General features: G+C 50.0%; 2 protein-coding genes across 5 annotated transcripts in view; both read left to right on the top strand.

The window, feature by feature from the left end:
• The window catches only part of tmcc1a (transmembrane and coiled-coil domain family 1a), a 54,479-nt gene extending 34,942 nt beyond the window's left edge, over nt 1–19,537 (top strand). For 3 of the 4 annotated variants that reach the window (XM_061845651.1, XM_061845656.1, XM_061845666.1), the window contains 4 exons: nt 11,419–11,658; nt 13,215–13,900; nt 16,031–16,166; nt 17,802–19,537. In XM_061845651.1, the coding sequence (XP_061701635.1) occupies nt 11,419–11,658; nt 13,215–13,900; nt 16,031–16,166; nt 17,802–18,116 (1,377 nt within the window). In that variant the 3' untranslated portion in view covers nt 18,117–19,537. Of the gene's footprint in view, nt 1–7,203; nt 7,435–11,418; nt 11,659–13,214; nt 13,901–16,030; nt 16,167–17,801 lie in introns of those variants that run through there. The other variant, XM_061845674.1, reaches the window with a different exon arrangement.
• A 1,245-nt stretch (nt 19,538–20,782) lies between these two features.
• plxnd1 (plexin D1) overlaps nt 20,783–23,853 on the top strand; it is a 112,412-nt gene continuing 109,341 nt past the window's right edge. The window contains exon 1 of the mRNA XM_061845614.1: nt 20,783–22,108. Within this exon, the coding sequence (XP_061701598.1) occupies nt 20,900–22,108 (1,209 nt within the window). The 5' untranslated portion in view covers nt 20,783–20,899. The remainder of the gene's footprint in view (nt 22,109–23,853) is intronic.

Genomic DNA, 23,853 nt, shown 5'->3' with positions numbered 1-23,853 from the left:
CGTCCTACACCGCCGAAGTTTGAAGTTCCTCACTCTGATCGCGTTACGCACGTCTCAAACCTGACAGCGTACATTTTGCGCCTGTACCTGCACGCGCTCTCGCTGAATGAAACGTTCCCTTATCCAGTATCACGGAGGGGGGGGTTAACGTAGGTTTTCATATTTCATGAATAACGTTCTTTGTTCCCCCTTAAAGGGGAGGGAAAAAAAGCGGATTTTGATGTCAAAGACGTTTCTTATGTGACGTGTTTCAGCGCAGCTCTAATTGGCGTGGTAGTGTGGGAACTGAAACCACGTGCAACTGGGGGAAAGCGCAAAAATGTTACGCAGCTTGGCGAAATGCATCCAAATCTGGATTTTTTTGTAAAAAGTATAAAAAGACCTTCGAGTCAAATCAAATTAACGTTACAGTTGATGTAAGAATGCAGGGGGGAGGGGCTTAATACTAGGTCATTGTTTTAGTTAGTTAGTGGTGAGGTGGTGGTGTACTGTCACATGATTTTGTCTCCGGCCACACTCATCGGCAACCTGAATCGGAGAGCTTGGGCTCGCACGCCAAGTCTGAACGTTGGCACGACACCCGCGTTGGCCCGCTGATCCACTGACGGTGGGGCCGAAGCTCATCCCCGACTAATCAGGAGGGCGAAGTTCATATCAGCATAGATGACGGCATCGAAGGCACCTGACAACCGTTGATGACGACCAAAATACGAGTCGTGTGAATGGAAACGAGACGACGGCAAAAGGCGGACTGACTTTCCGGACGCGGAAGGCGCCACGTGAAGACTTTGAATTAACGCGTCTCGAGCCGTTTTCTGTTGTCTGCCATTAGGAGCAACCGTTGTCGATTCTGGACTACGCTAGGCTACTATAACCGTCGCTCACGTTTGAAAAACGTACGCGTGTGGTCAGTCATGCCCGCAGATATATAAATTACAGTTGTGGTCTACCAGTCATGCCCGCAGATATAAAGTTGCGGGTGTGTGTTCTGTTTGTAATTATGAGTGTAGCCCTTTAAGAGTGAAGGGGGGCGGTATCGGGTAAACTAGGAAGTCGGAAAAAAAATACGTTAGTCTGTGGTTCATTACTCCTACACTACTACTCGTACCAAATTATACGGGTGTGATTTTTCGTGCTCGACAGTGCAGATTCGCGAGTGGGATGGCGCGTGGCCGGATACGCCCCGTCAAATCACCGTGGCTGGTTTACTTCCGTACCAAACAGAGTTGGAGGAATTGTCCAGACGGAAAGGTCTCGACAGTTTAGCAGTCGCTCATATTTGAAAAACGGACGGGTGTACGGTCAGTCATGTCCGCAGATATATAAATTACAGTTGTGGTCCACCTGTCATGCCCGCAGATATAAAATTGCGGGTGTGTGTTCTGTTTGTAATTATGAGTGTACCCCTTTAAGAGCGGAGGGGGGCGGTGTCAGGTAAACTAGGAAGTAGAAAAGAAAAAAAAAGATGTCAGGCTTTGGTTCACTACTACTACTACTACTACTACTACTACTACTACACTAAGGGTGGAGGGGGGGGCGGTGTCAGCTACACTCGGAAGTAGAAGTAGGCCGAGCAGCAGGTTCACCGCGCTGGATCGGTTTTCATGTGCGCTGAGAACGGGTGAACTCGCGCCTCCATCTTGGCGTGCTTTACTGACATCACAGAAAGTTGACTCAGCAGGAATGCACGCAGGCTTTATTATGCAAATCATGATATCCCGTTGCCGCTAAGTATGAATGACATAATGTCATAATTGTAAATGTCGTTTTTTCCATTATGTAATCCATCCATTTTCTTAGCCGCTCATCCTCACGAGGGTCGCGGGGAGTAATGAAGCCTATCCCAGCTGTCAACGGGCAGGAAGCGGGGTACACCCTGAACTGGTCGCCAGCCAATCTCAGAGCACATAAAGACAAACAGTCGCATTCGCAATCACACCTTGGGGCAATTTAGTGTCCAATTAATGTAGCATGTTTTTGGGATGTGGGAGGAAACCGGAGTATCCGGAGGAAACCCACGCAGGCACGGGGAGAACATGCAAACTCTGCACAGGCTGGTCCGGGAATGAACACTGGTGTCATGACCCATCGGTACGGAGGAGGACCCAAATGCAGGACTCCGGAGACGCAGAGGCAGTTTAGGGAAAAGTGTTTATTCGTTCCAAGGTCGGGGATCAGGCAGACAGTCGGGTAGAGCAGCGGTAACTAAGATGTCAGGCGTAGAGTGCAGGTCCTTGGGCAAGCAGGGGTTGGCACACGGGAGATCAATCGGAGTGTCAAGCTTACGGGGTCGGTCGGAGGACAGGCGGAGGTCGGCGCACCGGGGTTCACGATCGGGAATGCGGGAGTGCGGGAACGACGATATAAAGGGGTTAATCACCGCCTCCTAATCAGTGCAGCTGTGGGGGGACTGGATCGGCAGGACCATGACACCGGGACCTAAGAACTGTGAGGCCAACGCTTTACCAGCTGCCCCACCGTGCCGCCCCGTTACGTAATCATAATGGAAAAATAATTATATCGATAGCACCGACGGAGTCTTAAGTGCTCGGGCGTGGTTTTCGTCGCAGGCCTCAAGAAAGGCCAAGTTAGGTCAGAGTCGCTCTAACCAGCTTTGCTTGGATCACAGGCTCTTATGCAACCTGGAGCGAAAGCAGGTGGACCCAGTTTGGGCAAGGGGGGGGGTCACAGTGAAAGGATGCGGGTTTGTCTGATGAAGTCGTACCCAAGTGCGATCAGACTTCTTTCTTGGGTGACAGAAGCTACGAAGAGTTTCTTCGCTATGTGCGCTCGCGTAATAAAACAACGAGTTGTGCGCTGAACTGAAATGAGATCACGGAAAGTGCCGGAATGAGCAGTCCTGACATGATTGGCAGATTATGTGACGAGTGACGCCGACGGTGCCGGCGCGTTCGTGTCACCGGGCCTTTCTTATCACGTTCTGCGTATCAGCGTGTTGTACTTCAGTCTCCGGCACTCCAGCTCAGAGGCCTCAACAGACTTGTCCTTTGCCCTCCTTATCAAGCGCCGCACTTCTGTCAGAGTAACGGACCTTTCAAAAAAGCCATCAAATGAGGACTATTAATAATTAAAGCAAATCAAAAATTAGATGAAAATAGAAGATGACAATTTTGACATTTTCTACCGGTTCTCCGGGTCGGGTCGCCTCAGCAGGGATACCCAGACTTCCCTTTCCCCGGCCACTTCTTCCAAGCTCTTCCGGAGGGATCCCGAGGCGTTCCCAGGCCAGCCGGGAGACATAGTCTCCCCAGCGTGTCCTTGGTCGTCCCCGGGGTCTCTTTCTGGTGGGACACGCCCGGAACACCTCACCAGGGAGGCGTCCGGGTCCATGTCCCTAGGGCTTGTTTCTGTAGCCAGGGATCAGATCACCAAGGTCCCCGGCTTTGGCCACCGCCCAGCTCACAGTGGACCCGACCCCGATGGCCCCTCTCACAGGTGGTGAGTCCGTGGGAAGGGGGACCCATGTTACCCTTTCGGGCTGTGCCCGGCCACCAGGGTGCTTGCCTTCGAGTCCCACCTCCAGGCCCGGGTCCAGAGGGGGGGCCCTGGCGACCCGCGTCCGGGCAAGGGAAACCAAGATCCAATTTGTTGTATTGGTCAGAGGGGTTTCGGAGTCGTACTTTGTCCGGTCCCTCACCTAAGACCTTTTTTGCCATGGGTGACCCTACCAGGGGCATGAAGCCCCAGACAACTTAGCTCCTAGGATCATCGGGACACACAAAGCCCTCCACCACGATAAGGTGACGGCTCAAGGAGGGGTAAAAACATCAATATCTCCAAACTTTGTATATTATACTGCCTCCTTTCTGATTGAAGTGTTTCTTGTTCTTTCATCATTTCAGTTCTTGAGTTTTTTTGAGGTGGAGCTAAAATGGACCCCGGGTACGCCCTTGCTCTTTCTGGCATGTCGGCGCTTCCCCGCTAAGTACTGAGTACTTTCCATCGGTGTCTACCTGGCACAAAGGAGTATTACTTCGCATCACTGCAGCGGGCGGTTAGCTAGCAAGCTAGGCTAAAAGTGTTCTGTGGGTCACGAACCAGCGGCAAGGCCGTCCAATTCGCTACCGCCTTGCTCCGTTCGCTCGGGTCCAGACAACAGAACCACTTCAAGGAAAGTTTACTGTTAAGTATTCTCACTAGGTTGCGAGCTTGCTAGCTAAGGAGCGGACATTTGAGTGTTTCCAGTGGACTTTCCGCGTGTATTTCTCTCCACTCTGGCTTGTTGTGAAACCGCTCATCCACACACGCGTCATCTTGTCACAGCACTATTCATACGGTTATATTTCCGGCCGAGAACAGGCCAGGTGCCGCTCCGAGGCGTCACATTCCGGTCGTCTTCCGTCCCGGCGCATCGAGCTATTTTTGGCCTCTGGTTCATGACGTCGTCTCGGCCGCTCTCCGAGCTGACTGGACAGTTCTTAGATTTGCCGTACTGCGCACGTACTGTGAAGTGATTTGTAAATGTGGGACTTTTATTATTATTATTTTTTTATTTTTTTTTTTTTTTACAGTATCACCTCATTTTACTTTGACCTGCGGAAAATTTAAATGCGGTGCGTCAGCCGAAAAGAACGTCGGTTAAGCCAAGCGTGTGGGTATTAAAAGTATGTCCGACCGGTTTTTCTTGTCGGCTGGTATTTTTATTTATTTTTTTTCTATTGGCGTGCAAATAACACACAACATACGACGACGCCATCTGATCTAGTCCCACACAAAACCCACAAGTGTAAATATTCCCGTGTTGTCGCCTTTATCTTGATTCATATTTGACACAACAGTCATTTTGCCCGGTTGAGTACCTTTTTAAATGGAATATGTTCCAGGGCGGGCGCGGTGGAGCGGCTGGTCAAGCGTCCGCCTCACAGTTGTGAGGTCCCGGGTTCGAATCCCGGAGTTTGCGTGTTCTCCCCGTGCCGACGTGGGTTTTCCTCTGGGCAGATCCAAAAAACATGCAACATTGATCGGACACTCTAAATTGTCCCTAGGTGTGATTGTGAGTGCGGCTGTTTGTCTCGATGTGCCCTGCGATTGGCTGGCGGCCAGTTCTGGGTGTGCCCAGCACTCCCTGTAACCCCTGTGAGGATAAGCGGGAAAGAAAATGGATGGCCATTATTTTCCATTTTCAGATCTTATTTTACAGAACTAGTTTCATCAACAGGCTACCTGAAAATATAGGGATTTTTTTTTTTTTTTGCAAACTAGGATGATGATTTTCGGCTTGCATTGCAAATGAGCGATGATGTCATACGCAAAAAATTATATTTTGGTTCTGAACCTTTGGAACATGGCTCCATTTTCAGATCTTATTTTACAGAACTAGATTCATCAACAGGCTACCTGAAAATTTAGGGATGGGAGTAAAAAAAAAAACATTTTTTTGCATACTCGGATGATGATTTTCGGCTTAGATTGCAAATGAGCGATGATGTCATACGCAAAAAGTGTATTTCGGTTCTGAACTTTTTCCAACATGGCATCAAGGCACTTTGAAATCAGGTTAAGGTGCTTTGTCTTTTATGTATTTGATAAGTGCTACACGCAGTACGTACAGTAACCGCTCATATTTCATTGCAGGTACTTGTGTTCCTTATGAATTGATTATGCGATTATTATTATGCTATTTCTTTTACTGTTTGAGGGGTGTGCTTCTGCAGGGACGTGTGTTAATGTGGCGGAAGGCATAAAATATTTCAGTATTGAGCAATTTCTCCGATACTGCTATGTCTTCATCAGATGTTGATAAATCCGAAAAATCAGCATGGGCCATAATTGTGTCACAACGTAAGGATACGTCACATCCGCGTTAGTGACTCGCCAACATGGCGGCCCCCATGAAAATTCGTATTTACCGATAAAAATCTTCCCAAAACACCATCAAATGATATCCGATTAACCTCAAATTTTCATGACATGACCTATCAGATACATTGTTTATCCAAATGACCGGACTTCCCCTTTGAATTAAAAACATACCAAAAATCATGCTTTTCCTGTCAGTGGCCCTTTAAACTCCCCCGTGAACCGAACTGTCACGTTAGGAAAAGTCAACCAATTTTAGGGGGAAAATAAATGATATTTGTGGTAATTTTAATGCCTACAAATTTGACCCAAAAAGTCATGGAGGGGTTCAATTTTGGTGGGCAGAGCAATGATCTAAAAAAACAACAACAACAACAAAGACTGGATAGCGCGTACACATCGATTGGTTGAAAGCCAGTTGGCCGCCATCTTGGTACTCCCAAAACATGTGGTGGACAAGGTTTACAGGTTGGATTACGCTCGGGTTTTTCCCTCAAAGTTTGGCACGTGGAATTAAAACTGGTCGTGTGAGCTTGACATTTTTTCAGTTATGGTAACATGAAGGATTTTTAATTTTCGACTTTGTAAGCCAAAAAAAAAAAAAAAGTGCAAAGGAAAGACATAGAACAGCGTGACCAGCAAGAAACCTTGCATATTATCTAGAGCCCAATTTCCCTGACACGTTAACTTTTCCCGAAATACGCTGCGAAGCATTATCATCATAACATATAAAAAAAACTAAGCATTTTTTTTGTCATAAAAACATTACATTTTAAGTCAATCAGTTAAATATAATTTTGGAAATATGGACTTCCAATGGCAAAATACATGTTCATTTGTTGTCTCTGCGACGTCCTATTTCAGACAAAAATTTCAATTTGTTTCCTCGCATTTGAAAATCAAATTCAATTTGCAGACTTCTGTATTATGAAATTCATCAAAAACATTTCACAGAAAATGTGTTTTCTTGCTTAAACACTGACGAAGTTTGGGAAAATATGTACATTGCTTTTTTGTGAAAAACTGTCGGCCTATAACAAGAACAGTAAACAAAAAGTGAATTAGGCTCATCAGAAAATAAAAAAAAAACTTTACAAACAAACTTTAACAGTGTCAAAGTAAATCTTTCTAAATTAAACAAAAAAAAAAAACTGCCACGAAACTGGTGATTAACACACGGGTCGACATGCTTGTTTTGGGAGTTTCAAGATGGCGGATGGTGACATCCAGTCTTTTTTTTTTTTTTTTTTTTTTTTTTTTAAATCAGTGCCCCTAACGCTATGCGATGACGTCAGATTCCGGGCCGTTGGTTGGTTGGTGGTGGTGGTGGGGGGGGGGGGGGGGGGGGGAACGGATCGGAAGTGACGACAGAGGCGGGGTTTCGCTCGATATTCTCCCGAGGCGCCGCTTGGAACTTTCACAACAAGCCGGGCGGGTCGGAGCCGGGCGCCGCTTCGGTGGCTTCGCTCGACTGGCGGTTGTGGCCGTTTTTTGGCAGACGACATAAAGACGGACGCCGACGTCGCGGCTTTGGAAACGTTCCCGGATCATAGATGAAAACACGACGGGCAAAATATGCACTGGGAGCAGCTCCTCCGTTTGGGCAACGGAAAGGTGAGCGCGTTTTGCAGAGTTTTTTGGTTTGGTTTTTTTGTTTGTTTGTTGTTGCTGTGTTTAAAATGAGGTTAGTCAAGTGTCGGGGAGGGACGAGAGTGCTCAGACCTGTTGCGGGGATGAGCCGGTCTTGGACACATTTAGACGCTTTAAGTAGCTTTTATTCACAAATGTGAAGCGCACATTAAAAAGACTTAAAGGGATTATAATTAGTGCAAAAAAAAAAAAAAAACAATGAAAAGCTTGTTGCGCTGGCGTGTTGTGAACTGCATTTAAAAAAAAAAAAATCCTTCACTTGAAGAAAGTGTCCCAATTTCTGAATCCCAACCGCTGTGCACATTCAGGTGCCAAAAGGGGGCCATTAGGTCGGTCCACTGCGGCCACTTGGACCGGAAACGCTCCCCCCCCCCCCTAAAAAGTCTGATATCTTTGCTCATCTGTGTGTCAGTGGGAAAGAGCCGCGGATCCACCTGTTCCTGTGAAGTTTACAATTTATATTTATTCTCGAGATGAGTATTTTGAACCTATGAACAGTTTTTTTTTTTCCCGTGTGGTCTCTCACCTGATGTGCCTGCTTCAGCCTCCGTCCAAACCCCTCAAAAACTAAACCCTTAGTGTGCGTGCCTTTTTGTCCTTTTCAGCGATAAAATCACTATATAGATATATATATATATCTATATAGATATATATATGAGAGAGAGGACTTCGGTCTACAACTGAGATCCATCCCTTGAGTAGCGACATGAATCAAAATTTGACTTAAGTCGGATTCCACCATTAACATATATATATACACAGAGAGAGAGAGAGAGAGAGAGAGAGAGAGAGAGAGAGAGAGAGAGGACACCTATGTATATGTATATATATATATATGTATATATATATATATATATACACAGAGAGAGTGAGAGGGGACTTCGGTCTACAACTGAGATCCGTTCCTAGAGTAGCGACATGACTCAAAATTCAACTTAATTCGGAATCCACCATTAACAGAGAGAGAGAGAGAGAGAGAGAGAGAGAGGGGACCTCGGTCTACAACTGAGATCCGAGATCCGTTCCTAAAGTAGCGACATGACTCAAAATTCGACTTAAGTCGGATTCCACCATTAAAGTCAGAATTTATATCAAAATGCTTAAAAAAACAAAACAAATACATTCTAATATATATTAATGGTGGAATGTATTTGTTTTTTTAAAGTATTTATATATATATATATATATATATATATATATATATATATATATATTGAGAGAGGACCTCGGTCTACAACTGAGATCCGAGATCCGTTCCTAAAGTAGCGACATGACTCAAAATTCGTCTTTAGTCGGATTCCAGCATTAAAGTCAGAATACAAATTCAAAATACTTTTTAAAAAAAAATACATTCCACTATTAATATATAGATATATATCTATATAATGTATATCGATATATTAATTAATATTAATGAGAGGGGGGGGGACCTCGGTCTACAACTGAGATCCGTTCCTAGAGTAGCGACACAACTCAATTGACTTAAGTTGGATTTCACCATTCAAGTCAGAATTTACATCAAAATATAAATATATATATATATATATATGAGAGAGGAGACCTCGGTCTACAACTGAGATCCGTTCCTTGAGTAGCGACATGACTTAAAATTCGACTTGAGTCGGATTCCACCATGAAAGTCAGAATTGACATCAGAATACTTTGCATAAAAAAACAAAAACATTGAAATAAACGAGATGATGTAATTAGCATGACTGCTGAGAGGTGGATGGAGAAGAAGAAGAAGAAGGGGAGGCGGTGCTTAGCTATTGCCAAGGAACCCGGTCCGAAATCCTCTCCCACCCGGACAAGTATCAAAGAACCTTATTTTGGGATCATCGTATCCGACATAGGAACGGAACCCTTCCCATGCGCTAAAATACGTTAATAATTGTCGCCACGGTCGACCGACTGAAGCCTGGCTAGCCTAGCCGACGTCCTTTCTCCAATCTTTTTATGATCTTGAGCTTCGTTTCCATGGCGATGGATTTTCTTTTGCGTTTTTTTGCATTTTTGCAAGCATTGCTAAAAGACACGGCTTTCTTCTTTGGGGCGATAATGTCTAAAAAGGAGGGCGAGAAATGGGAAGACACTCCCCGGCGCACAAACACGGACAAGCGCTAGCCAGACCAAATGGGGGACGGGCGTTGCCCCTCCATCCATTTTTTTTTTTTTTTTTTAATACTGCTTGTCCCATTTTAGGGTGAGAGGGCGCTGGAGGCTCTCCCAACTGACGCCGGGTGAAAAGCGGAAGCACACCCTGAACTGGTTTCCGGTCGCAGGGCACATGTAGACGCGGGTAACCATTAGCACTCGTTTACGCCATCACTGAGTGGGGGCGGAACCCAACGCTGCCCACATCGAAGTCGGGCGAGTGTACCACTGCATCATGGGTGACCCCAAAAAATCCCTCACCCCATCAATATCGCAATTTGATTGTAGGGTTCTTTATGCATAGTGCCCTTTTTCAGTCACATGCCACCTGGGTGCGGCACGGTGGGGCAGCTGGTAAAGCGTTGCCCTCACGGTCCTGAACACCCGGGTTCAATCCTGGCCCCGCCTGTGTGGAGTTTGCATGTTCTCCCCGGTGCCTGCGTGGCTTTTCTCCGGGTGGGCACTCCAATTTCCTCCCACATCCCAAAAACGCGCAACGTTAATAGGCTCCAGCACTCCCACAACCCTTGTGAGGATAAGCAGCTAAGCAAATGGATGGATGGACTCTAAATTGCCCCGAGGTGTGATGGTGAGTGCGGCTGTTGGGTGTCTCTATGTGCCCTGCGATTGGCTGGCGACCAGTTCAGGGTGGACCCTGCCTCCTGCCTGTTGAGAGCTGGGATAGGCTCCAGCACTCCCCACGACCTTCGTGAGGATAAGCAGCAAAGAAAATGGATGGATGGACTCTAAATTGCCCCTAGGTGTGATTGTGAGTTTGACTGTTTGTCGCGATGTGCCCTGCGATTGGCTGGCGACCAGTTCAGGCTCGACCCCGCCTCCTGCCTGTTAAGAGCTGGGATAGGCTCCAGTACTCCCCACGACCCTCGTGAGGATAAGCAGCAAAGAAAATGGATGGATGGACTCTAAATTGCCCCTAGGTGTGATTGTGAGTTTGACTGTTTGTCGCGATGTGCCCTGCGATTGGCTGGCGACCAGTTCAGGGTCGACCCCACCTCCTGCCCGTTGACAGCTGGGATAGGCTCCAGCACTCCCCACGACCCTCATGAGGATAAGCAGCAAAGAAAATGGATGGATGGACTCTAAATTGGACCTAGGTGTGATTGTGAGTTTGACTGTTTGTCGCGATGTGCCCTGCGATTGGCTGGCGACCAGTTCAGCCTCCCGCCCGTTGAGAGCTGGCATAGGCTCCAGCACTCCCCGCCACTGTAGACCCTTCAAGTGACCCAAGGACGTGCAAGAACTCATGAGGAATAAATTCAGACGTTATGAATTATGGAGGGCGCCTCATGTTAGAGGAGGTGGGCGAGGCTTGCGTTGCCCGCCAGCCGGTGGGCGAGGTGCCTTGAGGGTCGACTCTTGAGAAAACTTCATTTTGAAGGTGTCAATGTTGGCGTTTCGCGTGCGCCGGATTTGAACCGCTTTAAATAACGCCGTCACCTGCCCAAAAAGACGGCAACACGGGACGACGCGGTCACGCTTTGCGTCCTGCGGTTGTTCGACGGCGCCGGCTGCCCAGCATTTTCTGTTCTGTTCTTTCGACCCGGGCCGAAATGCAAACCGAAAACGTCCGTGCGACTTCCCGACGCTTGACCGCGAGTAGCCGTCGCAACTTCTCACTTTCCAAATGACTTTTTTGGTTGCAGAAAAGCAGAAGCCGCTTTCTGAGTCCGTCAGCAAAAAAAAAAAAAAAAAAAACCCGCGACCTCGCTAATCCCCTTTTTAATTCCCTTTGAAGTCACTCGGCTTCTCCGCTTCCTGTCTCGCCGGCCGCAGATCGAGCGGTCGGAGGTGAGCGGGCCGGGCCAGACGCCCCCCGCGGTCGACTACTCGGCGGCGGACGACCCGCTTCTGGATCCCCAGCGCACGAAGCTCGCCATCGCCCAGCTGCAGCAGAAGATCCTCAAGCTCACCGAGCAAATTAAGATCGAGCAGACGGCGCGGGACGACAACGTCGCCGAGTACCTGAAACTGGCCAACAATGCGGACAAGCAGCAAAGCACGCGGATTAAGCAGGTAGACGCGGGCGCCGGCTCGATGTGGGCTGTCGCGCCTGTCGCGAGGCCCAAAACTCAAGTACGCACTAGTCCCAAAAGGCTTTCTGTGATTCTCCCGGTTTCTCTGTTGCAATTTGCCGATGGCACTCATAGCTCGCTTCAACTCCGCCAACATCCTGTTTGAAGCCTCGTACAGTGAAGAAAGAAGTATTTGAACACCCCCGCTATATTGCGAGTTCTCCCACTTGCAAATCATGGAAGGGGTCTGAAATTTTCATCGTGGGTGCGTGTCCACTGTGGAAAAAATCACAATGTATGATTTATATATATATATATATATTTTTTTTTTTACGATTTGTGTGATGCAGCTGCAAAAAAGTATTTGAACACCCGAGAAAACCAATGTTACGATTTGGTCAAACCAGGTTTGCACACACTGCAGGAGGGATTTTGGCGCAGTCCTCCACACAGATCTTCTCTAGCTCAGACAACACACAGTTTCACCTTCCTCCAAAGATTTTCTATTGGGTTTAGGTCTGGGGACTGGCTAGACCACGCCAGAACCTTGATATCCTTCTTACGGAGCCACTGCTTGGTTTTCCTGGCTTTGTGCTTCGGGTTGAAAGACCCAGCCACGACCCATCTTCAGGGAAAGAGGTTGTTCCCCAAAATCTCACAGTACATGGCCGCGGTCATCCTCTCCTTAATACAGTGCAGTCGTCCTGTCCCACGTGCAGAAAAACACCCCCAAACCACCCCCACACTTCACAGTAGGGACGGTGTTCTCGGGATGGAACTCATCTTTCGTCTTCCCCCAGACACGGTTAGTGGAATTGTGACCAAAAAGTTCCATTTTGGTCTCATGTGACCCTTCTCCCATGACTCCTCTGAATCATCCAAATGGTCTTTGGCAAACTTAAGACAGGCCTTGGCATGTGCTGGTTTAAGCAGGGGAACCAAACCATGACGTCTTGGTGCATTACCAAGAGTCACCTTGGAAACGGTGGTCCCAGCTCTTTTCAGGTCACTGACCAAGTCCTGTCGTGTCGTCCTGGGCTGATTCCTCACCTTTCTAAGGATCATTGAGACCCCACGAGGTGATATCTTGCCGTGTGGAGTTGTACAATTTTGTCTCTGGTGCCTTTGGACAGCTCTTTGGTCTCGGCCATGTTACAAGTTTGAGTCTTACTGATTGTCTGGGGCGGGCAGGTGTCTTTATACCGCTAACGACATGACACAGGTGCATCTGATTCAGGATCACACATGGAGTGGAGGCGGACTAACGGATGAAAGACGGGTGTTCAAATACTTTTTTGTAGCTGTATCACACAAATTCTGGATCTCTCTTTTTAGATCATTTCAGACCCCTCCATGATTTCTAAGCGGGAGAACTTGCAATACAGCAGGGTGTTCAAATACTTATTTTCTGTTTAAAAAAAAAAAAAAAAAAAGGTGAACGTACGCGTCCAAAAGTTTCGATAAGGTCAAAGTAAGTTCACTCGTGACGCTTCTAGTTAGTCCCCCAACTTTTTGTGAGTGGCGCACTTTGAAATGCAATCTTCTTGTCGCTGGCAGGTTTTTGAGAAAAAGAACCAGAAGTCGGCGCAGACCATTCAGCAGCTCCAGAGGAAACTGGATCACTACCACCGGAAACTGCGGGAAGTGGAGCACAACGGTATCCCGCGGCAACCCAAGGATGTTCTCCGGGACATGCAGCAGGGGTTAAAGGACGTGGGGGCCAAGGTGACGGGTTTCAGCGAGGGCGTGGTGGACAGCGTGAAGGGAGGCCTGTCCAGCTTCTCCCAAGCCACCCACTCGGCCGCCGGCGCCGTCGTCTCCAAACCGCGTGAGATCGCCTCTCTGATCCGAAACAAGTTCGGCAGCGCGGACAACATCCCCTCCCTCAAAGACTCGCTGGACGACCCCTCGGGGGAGGAAGGCGTGGTGGGCGCTCGCTCGCTGGGCAGCGCCGGCCACCACCTGCAGTCCAGTCCGAGGTACGGGAGCGAGGACGACTGCTCGAGCGCCACGTCCGGCTCGGCGGGCGCCAATAGCACCGCGGGGGCGCCCGGGGGTCCCCCCAGCTCGAAGGGGAACACGCTGGAGAGGACCGGCGCCTCCGGCCTGGACATGCTGCTGCAGGAGGTCCAGGAGCTGAGGGAGGGCCAGGCCAGGCTGGAGGAGAACCTGGAGGGCTTGAAGAGCCACTACCAGCGAGACTACACGGTGGTGATGCAGGCGCTGCAGGAGGAACGCTTCAGGTGAGAGTGGCCGTAAAAAAGTTGCCCGTAGGTGAAAACCCCCAACCTTAGGTCACATCGGCAGGAACTTTGGAAGGTGATCATTCGGAGATATGTGCTGATTTATCACAGGCCACGCTGGGCCCGCCCGCGTTCCGTCGGACTCCTTTATCGTTCTATACGATAAAACAAAACCTTATCTCCTCATAATCTTGTTCTCCCGCACTTATCGCCAGCAATATTTGGAAAGACGACGTCTCCGTAAGTCCCCGGACTCTACTCGTAGTCTTTGTTGTTCAGTTCTCAGCCACTTCTGATCTCAAGCGAATTTCTTTAAAGGGTATGGAACATGTCATTTGTAACGTAAGTTATCTTACCGAGACGAAAATATGTGTTAAACTGTTCCATAAAATGCATATCCTGTTCGATGTTTTCAACAAATATTTATGAATTAAAAGTCGGCGAACTTAACTGCCAAATGACTCATTTTCGTGAGCGGATCTCTGATGTCACAAAATTTTGGAACGACGATAAAACGGGAGTCAATTGTATTTTAAAGGTCAAGTGTCATCCCTGTAAACATTCTAAAATAGATATTGAAATGAGAAATACATTATTCACTTCAATGTCTCCACGAAAATATAACATCGACATCCAAGTGGTCGCCATATTGGCAGCATTCTCTGCCCGTGACATCACACTGGGACATCCGCCATTGAAAACAGGCTGCGGCCCCTACCTTAGGACACGCCCCTTCAGACACGGAAGCTCTTTTCAAAGAAGGGAACATCTCACAACCGAGTGAAGTGTCCGGGGCGATATTACCCTTTCGTTTCCAGCCATATTTAGATGATACGCGGATCACAGCCAAACCACCTCAGTAGCCGTATACACACCTACCTGCCATTTGGAACCCACAAAGCTCTCGTCCTTTGCACCCGTGCAATCCATTTTTTTCACGACGAACCGGATCTTTGGGAAAAAGTATGAAGAGCGAATCCCTCCTCCCGAGCGTTCGAGCAATATCCAGCAACGCCACGAGCCGCCATTTTGGCTAACACGAAGGAACAACGAGCTAGCTTCCCGCAAGTGAAAACTAGTACAGTGGTTCCCAAAGCGGGGTCCGCGTACCCCCGGGGGGTGAAAAACGTCTTTCCTGGCGGTCCATGATGTGAAGACGAAAAAAATTAAATTGCCTGGAAGGGAATCATGCCCTTTCCGGTTTTGAACCACGTTTTGATTTATTGTGCAAAAATAAAAAAGCAAGAGCACGTGAGCCACGAAAATGGAGTATTTCTTTGTACCAGGATGGCATAGCCGTGTCCAGCGCGACATTATTGGCGAAAGTTGAGGTTGTGGGGGGGTCCGGGAGCTTTTTGAACGACTCGCTGGGGGGTCCGGGCCCGGGTTGACTTTGGGAACCACTGAACTTTTAGAAACAAACGTGTCCACCGGAGGGCGCTCCTGCCCCCGTACGTCACTTCCTGCTTCTTGCCGGAAACAAATCCCTCGAGAGGATTTTCATGGCCGGAGTTACAAAAAGCCAAAAACGTCAAAATTATTTTTTTGTGGTGGCGAAAAAAACGGATGGGTCCATAACGGCTGCCCGTTTTTTTTTTTCCATTAATAATTAATAATACTAAAAATCATGCATTTCATGAGACTTGACCTTTTAAGAATTTAGCGCCCAGACCAAAGGACAGGATACCGGCTTTCGGTTTTCAGCATAAAGTTTTGCCGTTCTGCTCGTGACCTCTTGGGGAAAACTGTGTCAAAAACGAGCTTTGGACAGTTCCGGGTACTGTCTGGTTAAGGCATCAGTTTTACCACGTGAAATTATATTTATGGTGAAGTAAATTATGACCAGCGATAGCTCTCGAATAAACGTGGCAACATTTTAAACGGATCACGTTCTGAATTGCGAGGTGTGTGCTGTCCAACCGGCTCAAATTGATAACCTTTAACGCCGTCATAAAGCTCGTATTCTTCACCGTCTTCGTGGGACCCTTCAGAATCATATTCATCATTCGAATTATCGGAAAATTAACCTGCGTTCTTCCGGCGTATCACGAATCGGATCCCGAAGTCTGCGATCATTTGTCGGAGATGATCGAAAAATAAAAAAAAAATGACGCGTTGTCGTCGGCTCAGGTGCGAGCGGCTGGAGGAGCAACTCAACGACCTGACGGAACTTCACCAGAACGAGATCCTGAACCTCAAACAGGAGCTGGCCAGCATGGAGGAGAAGATCGCCTACCAGTCGTACGAGAGGGCGCGAGACATTCAGGTTCGTGCGTCTCGACGCTTCCCCTCGCGAGCGCCTTGTTGACACTTCAAACGGGAAGATGAAACCAGAAAGATTTTCATCTTCCCAGATTTGTTTGTTTATGCACGACAGCGGCGTTCTTTGGCGATGACTCCGATTTCTCCGAGCGCTTAAATTGCCCCTTCGCTGCGGTTCCTTTCCGTGCCAGTAGGGGGTGCCCACGATCTGTGCACGTCCTCTCATGGCCTGGACTGTCTTTGGGCCGTCATTGTGTCAACAGTGAAGAAAATAAGTATTTGAACACCCTTCTATATTGCACGTTCTCCCACTTGGAAATCACAGAGGGAGTCTGAAATTTTGAAATCACAATGTATGATTTATTTGTGTGATACAGGTGCAAATAAATATTTGAACACCTGTCCATCAGCTAGAATTCCGACCCTCAAAGACCCGTTAGTCCGCCTTTAAAAGCCCACCTCCACTCCATGTATTTTCCGTGAATCAGATGCACCTGAGTGAGGTCGTGAGCTGCGTAAAGACACCTGCAGACCCCAGACAATCGGTAAGACTCAAACTTGTAACGTGGCCAAGACCGAAGAGCTGAACAAAGACACCAGAGACAAAATTGTACAACTCCACACGGCAAGATATCACCTCGTGGCGTCTCAATGGTCCTTAGACAGGTGAGGAGTCAGCCCAGGACTATACCGCAGGACTTGGTCTTTGACCCGAAAAGAGCTGGGACCGCCGCTTCCAAGGTGACTGTTGCTAATACACTAAGACGTCACGGTTTGAAATCATGCGGGGCACGGAAGGTTCCCCTGCTTGAACCAGGACATGTCAAGGCCCGTCTTAAGTTGACCATCTGGATGATACAGAGGAGTCATGGGAGAAAGTTTTGTGGTCAGATGAGACCAAAATGGAACTTTTTGGTCATAATTTCACTCACCGTGTTTGGAGGAAATCGAATGACGAGTTCCATCCCGAGAACACCGTCCCTACTGTGAAGCACGGGGGTGCTAGCATCATGCTCTGGGGGTGTTTTTCTGCACGTGGGACAGGACGACTGCGCTGTATTAAGGAGAGGATGACCGCGGTCATGTATTGTGAGGTTTTGGGGAACAACCTCTTTCCCGGAAGATGGGTCCCGGCTGGGTCTTTCAACATGACAATGACCCGAAGCCCACAGTCAGGAAAACCAAGGATGGCTCTATAAGAGGCATACCAAGGTTCTGGTGTGGCCTAGCCATTCTCCAGACGCGAACCCAATAGAAAATCTTTGGAGGGAGCTGAAACTCCGAGTTTCTCAGCGGTAGCCCTGAAACCTGTCTGATCTCGGGAAGATCTGTGTGGAGGGAGTGGGCCAAAATCCCTCCTGCAGTGTGTGCAAACCTGGTGAACAGCTACAGGAAACGTTTGACCTTTGTAATTGCAAACAAAGGCGACTGGACCAAATATTACAGTTGGGTGTTCAAATACTTATTTGCAGTTGTATCACGCAAAAAAAAATCATACATAGTGAATGATCTCTGGTGTGCTCCTTTAAGCTCATTACGTGTGTATGGTCATTTTTTATTTTTATTTTTTGCTTTTCACACAAGAACGCTTCAATGCCGACGCGCGAACCGTTTTTTTTTTTTTTTATGTCTTCCGCAGGAGGCGCTGGAGGCGTGCCAGACCCGGATTTCCAAGATGGAGCTGCAGCAGCAGCAACAGCAAGTGGTCCAGTTGGAGGGTCTGGAAAACGCCACGGCCAGGACGCTGCTGGGCAAACTGATCAACGTGCTGCTGGCCCTCATGGCCGTCCTTCTGGTCTTCGTGTCCACCGTGGCCAACTGCGTGGTCCCCCTGATGAGGACGCGCTCGCGGACCCTCTCCACCCTCCTGCTCGTCATCCTCACGGCCTTCCTGTGGAGAAACTGGGACGCGCTTTCCAGCTACACGCAACGGGCCCTGCAGCCCCCGGGATGACCCCCCCACCCCCCGCGCGGCGCCGGCACGCGCTACTTTGCTCGCAGCGGCGGGGCGACGAAAGCGGGTCGCGCCGCGAGTTCCGACACCGCAGAACCACTCGGGCGGCTTCGGGCTTCCCCCGAGCCCCGTTTTTGGGAAGCCGCTCGGGGATCAAGACTCGAGAGGGACGGACCCGAGTGGTCTTCGCCAACGCCTCGGAAGACTGTTTACATTTCTTTCGGCGGACGGTTCCGTCGCCACGCCTCCCGTAACGCGACGTTTGGACTGTTTCGTTCCTAATTCCGGATTTTAACCGTGGAGATTCTTTGTCGTGAATTATTCTTATTATTTTATTCGGTGGTATGTAGCATCAGAGGACGAGTCCGGTCGGGAAAGCGGTGCTGGCAGCTCACCTCAAACGAATGAATTGGCCTTTTGAAAAGTCGAAAGCGAGCCGCCAAGCGGTCCATTTGGACCGAAACCTCACCGTGGCTCCTTTTTTTTCTGCTTTTATTGCTGTGATGAAATGTGTTCAAAGGACTACTGAGCATCTGATGACTTAACGACTTTTTCCTCGCCGTCTGCGAACTTGATCCTCCTTTTAACGATTTCCTTCCATTAAATGAATCTATGAAATATCGGTTGCCGTGAATTCAAACTTGACACGCGAGCCGGATTCAAAGAGCGATTCAGGCGCTCGGAGTCTGGCGCCGGGACGCGCGGTTCCGGTCGGGCGTCCGGCGTATTCGCGGCACGCGCCGGTGACATGAAGACAAAACGAGGCGAGCCGCGCGTCAAAGACTCAAAGCAATTTTGCGTTGTAATTGCCTCCCCCGTGCCGTGCGGCGCCGGTCCGGCGGGCTGGTCGCGGGTCCGGGTTCTTTCTTTTGCCGCTCTGCTCGTTTATGAACTTTCCTTCGCACACTCGCTCGCCTTTTGTCGCGGTTGCATCGGCCCGCGCCAAAACCCGAGTCAAGCCGAGCGCGCCCGACCGGCGGCTGGTGAATGTCGACACCTGATTTGGTTTTTTTTTGTAACTTCTGAATTATGAATTGGGACCGCGCGCAAAAGTCGCGACTCTCGCCTGCCGTCTCGTCAAGGTCGCGTTTGGATCGTCCGGCGCGCGGAATTTTGAATCGGACAAAACCGATGGACCGAACGTTGCACTTTAACACGCAATTCGATCATTTGTACGCGCGATGCCGGGGGTCCGGATCGCTTATCAATCTCGATTCCCCGTAAATTTAAAAATAAAAATAAAAAACACTTTCACTTTTTCGAAATGTTTCCATTTTTACGGAGCTGAGAGTGAGCTGTTATTTGACCTCACTGTGACCTTGATGTTTTTTTTCGTTTGTTTGTTTTGATAAACCACTCCAGTGCCTTCTGATATGCTTTTCCCAAGCTTAGAATCAATAAAAAAATGCATTCCCTGCTAACTCATCTGCTTTTTGTCTGCTTTAATCGAATCCGCACTTTTTTTTTTTTTTTTGCAGCTGATGTCGCCTCTCAGTGAAGTAATTCCGTCGTCTGGCCACGGGATGGCGGTGTTGAGCCTTTAAATGACGCCTTCAACGGGCGTGGAAGATTTCGAGCCCTCTGAATTGATGTGAGCGCGCGCTCTTATCTTTTTTTTTTTTTTTTTTTGGGGGGGGGGGGGGTTTGGGCTGGTGGGCATCCGAGCACGCGGTGTGATTGCTTATCACGAGGGAAACAGGTTGGCTGGCGCGGAAGCTCCCGTTTTTGTCCGGGCGGGAGCCAAAACAGGGGTGGGGGCGTTCAGGTGCTATCTGCAGACAGCTGTGACCCACATCCCCGCGCGACCTCACCCACGCCGCGTGAACTTGAGGCTCTCATTATGTTGCACTTTGTCACGACGCTGTTACCCGAATTTGAATCCCGATATCCGCTATTTTATGTTCGTGCGGCTGGGGGGGGAAATTGGACCAACTTTTGCGATCATTTATTCTCGGTGAAGTCTTTGCAAGATCCAATTGAAAAAAAAAAAACAAAACAAAACATTAATTTCCATTCTGATGCACGAGCATATGCGCACTCCTTCCAGAGACCGTGGAAAAAAAAAAAAAGTCTTGAGTGGGAGCGCATGTGTTGTGATTGAATATTTATGAGTGGAGAGCGAGCGAGAGAAAGGGGAAAAAATAGCAATGTTGGAAGCGTGAATGTCAAAAAAAAAAATGGAAAGGTGCCCATCTGGTCGCACTTTTCACGTGACGTGGTACCGGCTGAACACTTCAGATGTGAGAAGTCGAGAGGTGGAAGGGGCTGGGGGGGGGGGGCGCTGACCCGACATCAACCCCGCGACGAGCGCAACCCACGGAGCCGTGCGTGCGTGATTTCGTCGCGCACTGAAAACTGGAATATTTATATACATTTTTTTAGGGTGAACTTTTCGTGGCAATTTTTATTGGTGTATTTGTGGCCTTTTTTTGGGGGGTGGGGGTGGGGGTTAAAATATGCACCGCGGGTCGATAAATATAAGGAAAGGCGATTGAGTCGGACTGGTTGAGGCGCTTTTTTTTGTTTTTGGCTCCACTTGGAGGGTGGCGCACGGGGGGGGGGGGCAAAAAGAGAGAGGGACAGAAAAGGCAGTCTGCAAAAAAAAAAAGAAAAAAAGAAAAGGGAAGCACGACTCGCCTTATCGCGTCACTCCGGGTTTAGGCGTGAAGCAGGAAAGAGCCTTTCCTGTCGGATTTGTCGCCCTAGGACCAAGCAGGCGGTTTTTGTCTTTTGCTCAATGCGACCCTCGGCCCAGAACACGCGCGAGCCGGCCAGAAGGAAGAATGCCTCCCCGGATGGAGCCCGTGGCTCTCCTGCTCCTCGGCGTGCTCGCTCTGGAGGCGCGCCGGAGCGCCAGCGCGCTGCGCGTCCAGCAGCAATTCTCCTCTCCGAACCGCACCAATAATTTCGCCGTGGACCCGGCGTCCGGGAAGGTCTACGTGGCCGCCGTCAACCGCGTCTACCAGCTGAACGCGAGCCTGAGCGTGGAAGCGGAGAAGAGCACCGGGCCGGTGCGGGACAACCTGTTGTGCCACGCGCCGCAGCTCCCGCAGGCGCCGTGCCAGCATCCCAAGTCGCTCACCGACAACCACAACAAGCTGCTGGTGCTGGACCACGAGCAGGGGGTGGTGGTCGCGTGCGGCTCCGTGTACCAGGGCTTCTGCGAGCTCAGGAAACTGGGCAACGTCTCCGAGATCGCCGTGGAGTTCCCACCCAAGGGCGAGAAGACCGTCTTCCCGAGCATGCTCAACGTCGCCGCCAACCACCCCGACGCATCCACCGTGGGGCTCGTCCTGCGCGGCGGCGGCGCCGGCGGCACCCGGCTGCTCGTCGGGGCCACGTACACCGGGGCCGGCACCCACTATTTCCCCAAAAACCACAGCAAGGAGGACCTGCGCTTCGAAAACACCCCGGAAATCGCCATCCGCTCCTTCGACCTCGGCGACCTGGCCAGACTCTTCACCTACGACATCAACCCCTCCGAGGACAACGTCTTCAAGATCAAGCAGGAGGCCAAGGCCAAAAACAAGCTCAACTTTGTGCGCGCCTTCAACCACAAGACCTACTCGTACATCGCCTTCAACAACGACGCCAAGGTGGGCCACAAGGAGAGCCAGCCCAACAGCGTCCTCGCCAGGATCTGCCTGGACACCGGCGGCCACAAGTCCAACGGCCCGGAGAGCAGGAAGCTCACCGAGTCCTACATCCAGGTGCCCCTCCAGTGCGGACGCGACGGCGACATCTACAACCGGATCCTGTCCGTCTACCCGGCCGACGTCCGCGCCGAGGACGCCGAGGAGGCTTACCTGTTCGGGGTCTTCTCCAAGGGCGAGCGCAAGTCTGCGCTGTGCGCCTTCAGGTTCGCCGACGTCGAGGAGGAGATCCGCCGGGGCCGCAGGAGCTGCTCCAACTCGCCCAGCAGTGACGTGCAGGTGCTGGACAGCGTCATCCAGGGCTCCGGGGCGGCCTGCGTCCACAAATGGAACCTGGTGGTAAGTCGTCACGCTTCTCCTCCTGAACTCGATGAATACTTACCCGTTTCAGGGTAAAATAGCCTCTCATTTCATATTCAGCCGTGGTTGCAAAGTGAAGCTAGAGAGTCTCTGTCGCCGAGCGCTTCGTTAATATTCACGTTCTCCGCGGTATTTCTTGCTCCTTTCATACTATTTCACGTCTTCATCGACGATTTGATTGCGGTGGAATAGAAACCAATGCGGCGCTTCAAAAATTTGACATGCGAAAATGACCCCAGTTTTCGGGATGTGCGCGTGGGTCAGTTGGAAGGTGTGAGGGTCTCGGTTGACGGTTGTATTTATTTCAATGTTTTGGGGATACCCAAACTCCCCTTCCCCAGCCGCTTCTTCCAGCTCTTCCGGAGGAGTCCCGAGGCGTTCCCGAGCCAGCCGAGAGACGTAGTCTCTCCGGCGTGTCCTGGGTCGTCCCCGGGGTCCCTAACCCTTCAGCAGGGATACCCATACTCCCCCTTCCCCAGCCGCTTCTTCCAGCTCTTCCGGAGGAGTCCCGAAGCGTTCCCGAGCCAGCCGAGAGACGTAGTCTCTCCGGCGTGTCCTGGGTCGTCCCCGGGGTTTCTTTCCGGTGGGACGTGTCGGGAACACCTCACCAGAGAGATGTCCAGGAGGCTTCCAGATCAGATGCCCAAGCCACCTCATCTGGCTCCTCTCAATGCGGAGGAGCAGCAGTTCAACACCGATCCCCTCTTTTGTCGGAGTCCAACTCTCACCGGAAACGAGTTTGACTTATTTCGGGCAATGCGGACCAAACTCTGACAGCGCTCGTACAAGGCACCGAACCGCTCGGTATCAGGAGGTTCGGTACACCATACTCCTAAAGAACCAAGTCCACAAAACACTGCTTGGGTGAACTCCCATGCACCCCAACTTCATTCATCTCCATATTATGTCATATTAAGTCAAGTTTTGTCGCTTCCACGAGAAGAAGAAGAAAAGCGGGGCCGGTTTCGTCGGCCCGTTGTGACTTTGCTGTCACGAAAAACGCCAAAACACCCTCATCTTTGCGCCGGTCTCCGGTCGGTCTTGATGAGGGTTTTTCCCCGAGGCTCGAGCCTCTTCTAACGTCCGACGGCAACACCAGAGGGAAAGAAAAGGGTCACTAGTTTGCTCTGCTATTGTTCCCTTCTTGTGAGCATCTGCGGCGCAACCACACGAGCGGCGGAGAAGAAAGAGTCGCATTGTCCGCCTCTCTCGCGCGCGCAAATTCAGATGCTATCGTGCATTTTTATTTTATTTTTTTTTCTCCCCCTAACTCTGCGGTCTTGATTTCATTTATCTGCGTGACTTGATCGCGCGATCACATGGCGGGGGAGCACAAACACGACACACATAGCAACAGGACGCGGAGTGGACGGAATGGACGTTCGTAGTCTGAATTTTTTCCCCCCCCTGATTCGGAATCGACCGTGTTCTGCAGGGAACGGATTTGTGACGTCACGGCACGTTCAGTCACTCAGTTTTTGCCACCGTCCTTCCCGAATCCTCCACGGGGGGGGGGGGGGGGGGGGGGGTATTTTGTGGATCTTCGCGTGATTCTGACAAACGCTTCCGTGCCGCTGATCCGTTTGCAACGCAACAATCGGGCGGGAGGAAGTTTGATAAGTCGACATTTTCCGAGCCGCTTTGTTCGCCTTCGGTCGGCAACTCCAGCGGATTGGACGGATTGCGGTCTTGTTCGTTCGCACTTACCGTATCTGATGGTACGA

Source organism: Syngnathoides biaculeatus, chromosome 2 (genome assembly GCF_019802595.1).
Source record: "Syngnathoides biaculeatus isolate LvHL_M chromosome 2, ASM1980259v1, whole genome shotgun sequence".
NCBI classification, from domain to species: Eukaryota; Metazoa; Chordata; class Actinopteri; order Syngnathiformes; family Syngnathidae; genus Syngnathoides; species Syngnathoides biaculeatus.
This window is presented reverse-complemented; position numbering and strand designations above follow the sequence as displayed.